Source organism: Uloborus diversus, chromosome 1, assembly GCF_026930045.1.
Source record: "Uloborus diversus isolate 005 chromosome 1, Udiv.v.3.1, whole genome shotgun sequence".
NCBI classification, from domain to species: Eukaryota; Metazoa; Arthropoda; class Arachnida; order Araneae; family Uloboridae; genus Uloborus; species Uloborus diversus.
This window is the reverse complement of record NC_072731.1, coordinates 228185732-228194707: the sequence shown is the minus strand read 5'-3', so window position 1 is coordinate 228194707 and position 8976 is coordinate 228185732. Positions and strand designations below refer to the sequence as shown.

At 31.7% G+C, this 8976-nt stretch overlaps 1 protein-coding gene across 1 annotated transcript in view; it reads right to left on the bottom strand.

Annotated features, from left to right (window-relative positions):
- Positions 1–7574: 7574 nt before the first annotated feature.
- The window catches only part of LOC129225563 (exosome complex exonuclease RRP44-like), a 46497-nt gene continuing 45095 nt past the window's right edge, over positions 7575–8976 (bottom strand). Inside the window, exons 21-22 of the mRNA XM_054860011.1 lie at positions 8083–8205; positions 7575–7674 (exon numbers count right to left, since the gene is read on the bottom strand). Coding sequence (XP_054715986.1) covers positions 7600–7674; positions 8083–8205 — 198 coding nt within the window. The 3' untranslated portion in view covers positions 7575–7599. The remainder of the gene's footprint in view (positions 7675–8082; positions 8206–8976) is intronic.

Sequence of the window (8976 nt, the reverse complement as noted above, 5' to 3'; positions counted from 1 at the left end):
TATAAACTGGTTTTTACAGTAAGGAGACTTAACATTCATTAGGACAAAAAAACTATATTTTGCAACAAAGTTACATAAAATTGTTTTTAACACATAATTAAAAAAATAGAAATTGTAAAAAGTATCAAAACAATTTTTCAATAATTTCTTAACCAAGAATTGATACACTGTGCTCCAGTTCAAATATATGTGTCATTTGAATAAAACTAGTTCAATCTAACACTTTATCATTATATTTCAGCTGCAGTGCTGTTTGTTATATTACCATAATCTATTGTACAACCTACGCAATAGATGTACATTTAATCAAAAAAAAAAAACGAATATTAAGTGTACTTATAGTGGCGTTTTTGCCAAATTAAAAATGATCTGTGTGAACATAAATTTTTTAAAAGGCAAAAAATTTTATCTGGATTGAGGCAGTCACGCAGCCAGAAAAATTTTCTGGGAGGGATTTTCAAAATCAAAAAATGGTTGCTTTCTTTCAAATTCATTTACGACGCGTAATTATTCAATATCAAAGAGTTTCCATTGATTAGTAATTATAAATTCAAAGTACTTGCTTAAAAACATTTCATAATGCGTATTGATATCACTATGAAATGAAGAAAATGGGAAAAAGCACAGAATATTTTTCATTACTTTTACATTATTCTTATATTCATTGTTTTTTTGCGAGATCATTTAAAACCTCCTCCTCAAATACATTCATGTCTTTATGAATATCAATAGCTAATAAAGTTTCGATCTTTCAAAGAGAATTGGTAAAGAACCTCAGAAAATCTGGTGCGGTAGGCTCTCTCTGTCTTCTTCCTCTCTCTAGATTTCCCTAAAAAGGATTTGTGCAGTGATGGAAGTGTTGAAGGACCATGATACCCTGTAGAGCTTTATTGACACCATTTTAGCTATCTTATACTAGCGGGGATGTGCGGTGCTCATCATGAAATATAACTTTTATATTTAAGAATTGAAAAGTAATTTCTGACTGCTTCCTAATCATTAAAAGCAGTAAGATATTTTGTTGAAACCTATTCCGCTTGGAAAAGCTCAAATACTCTGCTTTTTTCCCTTGATTTTAACGGAGGAAATGAATGTGCTTGTGTTCTGGCAGGGGTTTTAACCCCTCCCGTGGCTGCCCCACTGGATTGAGGAGATCCTACTCTTGTGAAAAAAAAAAAAAAAAAAAATCCAAATCATACACAGTTAAAATGAACAAATACATAAAAAAGTAATTTTTGAAATTTAAGTTTAAAACATGAATTCACCTTTTTGAATTATATGGTTTTTTTACTATTTTTGTTTAAACTATTTCCTTTTTGCTTTCATTCTTTTCTTAAAAATCTAAATCTTTTTAATGAACAGATTTCCTTAACTGATTTGAATCCCACTGAATGCTTGAGAAATAAGTAAATAAAAAGAGAATTAGCTAAAATTCATTAGCATTCTGATAGGGGGTCACTTTGACCTCCCAAAAATTTGCAACATTGATTCAAAAAAAAAAAAAAAAAGCTTTATTCCTCCACACATTAGCAGGGCCCTGTCTATGACTTTTGAAGACACCGGGAAAACTTTATTTGGTTGCCCCCCTCCCCCCAAGTTATTAAGTATTTCAATACTTACGCATTACTACAACCAGGCTACATGTGATGATATCTTGCATTTGGCAATATGTATCATATTTTGTCTATTACAATAAGAAGTCAATGTCAAAATAATTTTTTTATACAAGTTTTAAATGTAATAATACTGTAGATATAGTGTTAAGCATGGAGTGCCATGTCCGTAAAATTTAGGACTGTCCATATGTTTGTATTTTATGATTTGATAAAATTCTGCAGTTCATTCGATATTTTAAGATCCCCCCCCCCAAACAAACACTTTTGGGAGCCCCTAGTTTAATCATGAAGCACAGTTTGATTTTTTCCTTACTATACCACTTTCTACTGTTTAATAATTTGGTATTCACTACATCAGCGTTTCTTAAATTGTGTTCCACGGAACCCCAGGGTTCCATCAAGATCTCTCAAGGGTTCTGCATAACTTTTCTTCTTTTTGATTAGATTTAGTCTCTTAAAATTTGATAAACTAGATGTCAGTAAAGCTTTAAATCAGTACTTTCCGTATAAACAGCAAAAAGATTTAAAATCAAATTTTAGATCCAATGTATTTTTAGGTACGAAAACGGACTTTGTCATTACAATATGAAACTTTTATTGAAGTAACATCTGCAATTCATTTTTGCAACTGAAATTGAAATTACAGTTTTTTATGAATTTTTGATGCAGTGTAAAAGTTGTGTCCTCTCAATGGGGTCATTTCCAAAATTTTAAAAGTATATTTTTCTGAAAGAACATGCTTAAAAACATGGAATCTGACCATTTTTTAAATAATTTCTTTAAGTTTGATGTTGAAAAAAATACTTAAATCGGTGCTCTTTCATCGTTTTATGCTTCTGCCTATGACATCACAAATGATGGAATGCCATTCACGGTCCAAAATATTTAATTCGCATCTTTACTCACGTGTATTGGCAACGATACGGTTGATAGCAAGAGTAGAACGCAATTGTAATTCGCTTCTTGATTATCATAACGTGGAAATGCGGTAGAAAGATGCCCATAGTGCATCACTTGTGACGTTATTAAGACCACGCCTTGTTTGAAGAATCAGACATTTAAAAAAATTAATTGAAAAATAACTGTTATGAAAATGAAAGTATTTTCTGAGTCCATATTTTTTGCTTATTTTATCAATTTCAGTGACTAAAAGTAGTACTTGGAAACTAAGTAGTAATATTGGTAGTAATATTGGAAACTATACTTTTGAAGGAGTCACCCAGTTTAAATACTTGGGTGCATTTATTACCAGTAAGAATGAGTTTAAAGTTGAAATCGGAAATCGAATTTTGATGGCAAATAGATGCTACTTTGGCTTAAAGAGCCAATTAAAATCTAAGCTCCTTTCCATTAATACAAAAATAAGCCTATACAAAACCCTCATAAGACCGATCATTTTATACGGTAGTGAGACATGGGCAATTAATAAAACAGAGGAAAATGGACTTCTCATTTTTGAAAGAAAGATCCTTCGGGCAATTTTTGGAGCAGTAAAAGAAAATGACACTTGGAGAAGTTTATATAACTTTGAAGTATACCGTAAATACCGACAACCCAACATCTTAAGAGTAATTAAAGCCAATAGAATCAGATGGCTGGGGCATGTATTTAGGCGTGCAGATCTGGACCCGGTTAAAAAGCTAACTTTTTCAAGGATTGAGGGTACAAGGAGAAGGGGAAGACCAGCAACAAGGTGGCTGGATAGTGTTGAGAAGGACCTTAAAATTTTGGGAGTGAACAGGTGGAGAAACCTGGCAACGTGTCGTACCGCCTGGAGGAAGCAGACGGAGAAAGCCTTGGCCTGCACCAGGCTGTTGTGCTGATGAAGAAGAAAAGGAAACAACCCCATTGTCAGGAAAAGTGGTGTAGAAAACTTTAACTAATTATAACTACTCTGCCTTTGAAATAGAGTTTTACTTATAGTTAGTGATTGCAATACTGGTATATGGAATACGGATATTTGGAGCTATTTTGCAATTTTGTAATACTGGTATTTGCAGAGGTAGAATACTGGTATTTTCATTATTAGCTAAAATAATAAATAGTTTTTGATTAAAGAGTTTTCAATTTAACTACAGTAAAACCCCTCCTAACAGACACCCCTCAAAGGCGGACACCTCTCTTATGCGGATAATATTTAATTCCCGAGTTCCAATGCAAATAACATTATTAAAACCCTGTCCTGCGGACAAAAAAAATTTTGTCCCGTTAGTGTCCGCATTTGAGGGATTTTACTGTAATTAGATATTTACTGTTATTTTAAATATAAATTTCTTTTTGATAAGACAATCAATCTATTAAATTAAAAATTTGGCTTAAAAAGTATGAATTTATAGAATATCAATGAATATAAAAGTAGCGAAGTATTACAAAATGATATTTTCATCAACAGATGGTGTGATGAATCATACTTTCGTGAGTTTATATGAACCATGTTTTTATTTTCTCGATTTCCTTGACGTGCCCTCTTGTAAAAATTAATTTTAGGAGGAATTTATGAATGTGTTTGTACAAGGAGCAATTTACTCCAACCATCAATTGCAGAACTTCTTTAATATTTCATAAAAAATGTTTGTCTCAACTGTACTGAATTTTGAAAAAAACTTTTTCTTGTTATTAAAAGGAAAAATAATTTGTTGTTGCTGGTATTGACATGCTGTTCTGTCTCGCTACTCAGGACTGGGCGGCGGAATACCTCTTTCTCCTTGTGTGAAGCAGGCACACTAAAGGCATTGTAAGTTTGTGTTTAAGATTTATTTTTCTATTAAAAGAGCAACTCCCCTCCCCTTATTGCCAAAGACAACCCAAAGTTTTAAGACTTCAATTTCGAAAATGTTTCGAGAAAGATCCCTGAATTCCCTAAAATTTTCGGGGGAGAGAGACCTCCCCCCGAATTCTTTCCCCTAAGCTCACTAAATTTGACTTAAATTTGTGGTTCCCCCTCTACTTCACCGAAGTTTTTAGAATTTAATTTCTAAAATTTATCTAGAGGAAGCCTTCGAATTCTCTCTTCTTAAATCCCCTAAAACAAAATTCTGAATGTTTCATCTTTGAAAGGGGAGGGGGACCCCGAATCCCACCCTCTATGTTCATAAAGGTGGTCTAAAGTTGCGCTTTTAAGACTCCAGTTTCGGAAGTTTGCCTAAAGAGACCCCCCCCCTCTTGACATTGCCAAAGACAGCCTAAAAAAATTTTAAGACTTCAAGTACAAACATTTTTCGGGAGAGTGTGCCAAATACCTTTCTTTTAAGTCATTTTAGTATAGCCTCAAATAGTTATTAATGCATCAATTACAAAACATTTTTAGGTTGGAACACCGAAACCATCTCTCATTATTCTGGAGTCCTTGAGTGGCCCCCCTCCCCCTCTTAGATTCTCCAAAATATAAATGTGTTAAGACTTCAGTATCATGGATTAATTTTCGGACTCACACTCTTTGCAAGAGCAGCGTTTTTTCGCAAACTCGTGCTGCCGCTATTTTTCTCGTTTCCTTTCTCTCTCTCTCTCCCCCCCCCCAATTTCCATTCTAGCAAGTTTTAGATTGAAAGTCATTGGAGTTCAGTGATTCTTCAAGTCTTAGAATATTTTACTAGAAACATGCCAAACATGCAGGAACAGTTGCACATCGGTGTTTCAAACCAGCTTGAAATTTGCCTCCGATTCTTTCCAAAATTCCCATTTTCATTAAGAATCTTCAGAATCCCTGATAGTTCCCATTTTACGTGGTATGTGGACACCCTTTGATATGGCGTAAACATTTCATCCCGCCAGCAGTCACACTCGACCGGTGATTCAGATTCAACTCTTAAGAGCGCACATGATTTTCATTTATGCATAAGTTTGCGAGGGGAAAAAAAAAGAAAGGATGGTCGAAAATAGCAAGTGAAAATTAAAAATGAAAGGCCATCAATTCAAAAAATTAGCGAGAATAGCAAGCAACTCTACGGTCTGCAAATGCAGTGAGTTAGAAAAAACAGAGCTACCTAAAGAAGTCAAATGGCGTGAGTCCAAAAGCACATTGCAAATAAAACAAGCCCATGGCAGAAAATTGAGAGAATGTCGATGTAAATTCGTGATTATGGAAAGATTCAGTAATTAACGCATATTTTTCAAACACTAGATTTTTCTTTTTTTAGTAAAACTGAAGGAAAGTCATCGAATTTCTTTCCGTCCTGACCTTCGTCTCGGAAATCTTGTTCAAGACGGAAATCTGTCTTGAGACGGAAGGTCTTGCATCCTTGCTTATGTAACTTGAAAGCTCTAAACTCGAAAGTACCTTTTCATAGTAAAATTAATCACAGCTGTAGTTGTGATGCAAAATGCTCCATAATTTAAGTCCAACTTCAATACATTTATGTTTCATTTTTTATAAGAGTCTTTATGCTAGGAAATAAAATTTTTACATTAATGCATCATTTACATTTAGTGTAACATTATAGGAAACATTTATCCCCTTCCAATTAAGGATAAAATTCGGAACAAAAAGGAACACTATTTTACTTTAATTCCACCATTTTTTAAAAAACTTATTTTTTTCAAACTTTCAAATCAATTGAAAAATTTTGATTTTCTCATTTTGTAAAGTATTGAAATATATATTGAATACTCATATTGTTTAAATGAACTTACTCATTTTGTTCATTCAAATCCTCATATGAGTATTTTCTTGGTACCAATGAATCTAGTCGATGCAGCTATAAAAATTTGGACTAGCTGTAAAAAATGCCAATTTGTGTTTGCATAAAATCTTCATTTTGTGATAATTATATGATTTTGAAATGTAATAAATTTTCTAAGGTTTTGAAAGCAATGTATATTTCATGATATTTGATAAATTTGTATTTTAACAAAAATAAATTTTATGGATCTTTGCAATTGTATTTAATTATTTTTTTTCCTGGCAAATCTGTTCATTTTTTCCCCACCAATTATATAAAAATTGTAGTGCTAATCAATAATTAATAGTTCATGATTTCAAAAGTAAAACTGCACTATAGTTATGACTTGTTCTGCTTTGAAGACATAGCCTAATTAGAACTAGAAATTTTGAGTGACATTAGGAAATGAGTTTTAACAAAGAACTTATTTTCTTTTATCTCCCTTTAGAACTTTAAGTAATTGTGGAAGAATATCTCTTTGTGGACTGTCTATAAATCTTACACTCTTTTTGCGCAAGTTTAACACCCCCCCCCCATCCCCTAAGTACCTCACCTAACATAAGGATAATGGCTGCTGCCTGCTGCATTGGAAATTAAAAAAAAAGTATTACACTTTGCCTTATCTCTTTATCCTTGTCACAAGGGAGATGGGAACTTGCCACATGTAATGCTGTTTCTCATTAGCATATAGTTATTAAAACTTCTTTTTACCCCCCTCAAATTATGACATCATTTATAGATGATCCGTTATTCTTTCTTCCAATATGGTAAATCAAACTATAGGTTCTTTTGCAGTAGCATAACTATGGGGTCCAGCGCCCCTGGCGAACTAAAGAAATTGCTTCCCCCTCCCCCAGGATCGCCCACATTAGAAGTCATTGTGACCTCCTCATTTTTTTTTCGGAACAATTGATTCGACACACAAATACTAGACGGCATTGTAATTTTTTTTTCTAATTTTCTTTTTTAGAATTTTTTTCAATGATGGCCAATGTTTCTTCTCAGTAGATTAAAGACCCCCTCTAGCTTTTTTTTCTTGCAAGTTTTTTTTTTAAATTTTTTTAAAGCATTTTTCAAATTTTATATTTAAAAAAAAAACTCTTTAAAAAATATTTTTTTTATCAGTCGAAATGCCGCCCCCTGGCGAGAACCACCCCTGTCAACCTCTGGTTACGCTACTGGCCTTTTGAATTGCAGGAGAATATAAATAAGTGTTGCATTTGTTAAGACATTTTGGTTGCTGAAAAGAATCTCAAACAAGTATTTCGTGCTTTGTAAATTTGAGGCATTTAAAAGGCAGTTTAGATAAAATAATTTAATTGACATTATGATGTATTTACAGTTTTACATTTTTTGGAAGGTGGCTCAGCACTTAAAGACCGGACACTGAATCCAGGAATCTGCAATGAAAATATTTCATGTTAAAAATAAATAAATAAACCTTATATGTAATGCAAATATGGGAGAAAAGAGTACATTACATTAGCAAGTTTCAAAAATTAATAAAAAGTTAATAAAACTATTTAAGGTATGGAATTACGATGAATTGTAAAAAAAAAAAGGATTATAAACCATTAATTACATTTGAATCGAAAGTTTTAAGAAAGGTATAAGTCCTATTCATTTTAATTGGACTTATGCTCTTTCTAAAATAATCCATTTATTATAACGATATATTTTGCAGAAATATAATTAACTATACTATATATTCTTCACTACACAAACTATATATTCCTCATTTGTATCAGAAATTTCTTGTTGAAATTTGAAAAGCATTGAATTCCAATCTAAGAAGAAAAAATACTTACATAAGGTTTGACAAGTTTGAGTACTGTTTTCTGATGTTGTACATTACTTTTATCTATGTGTAGTTGTATTGTAACAGGATCAAACTGTGTTAGTTTTATTCCACTAGCTGTTTGAGAAGGCTCCTGTAGCGTTAAAGAAAATTAAAGATTAACATGTAAAATTTTGAACATTAAATAAATAAAATTAAAAAAAAAAAAAAAAGCAGCACAATAGCATTACTACAACTTATAATTATTGTTTCAGTAATGATATTTATAATCATTGCATATATTTTATTAATTAAGATATGCATTTCAGAAAAGTTTAAGCAATATTTATAATCATAAAATATATTTCATTAATCAAGTTATGAATTTCAAAATGTCTTTTTCAAATCAATTATATGAACTTTTTTAAGGCAAAATGAAATTTTAGAATACTTTTGATACACACAGCTTTTAATAATGACTGGAAGTCGTCCAGTGATTGAAATTCAACTGCATTGCATGGAATTTTTAAGTTTGAATGTTGTTGAGGTTCATATGGATCACCTTTTTTTTAATGTTTTTTTATTGAAACAAAGACCTAGACATAAAGATGAGAAAATTTTGAAACTTTTGAAGTGTTTTTTTTTCTCGGTTTTTCTGGAAAAATAGAATTTTTCAAATGAATATGTATATAATAGCTACATTTTCTTAAAAAGCATAGAAAATTCAAACTCAGAAGAGTTTGTTTTCATAAAAGGAATATTTTTAAGATATCAATGTTAATATATTGCATTTGAAATTTAGTAATGATAACATTGAAGGGAAAGAAAACTATTTTAGTTCATGAATGTTAAAAGAACACAACAAAACTGAAGCCTAACACTTTTCCGTATTCAAGAAACGCAAGAGCTATCACTAAAAGTAAAT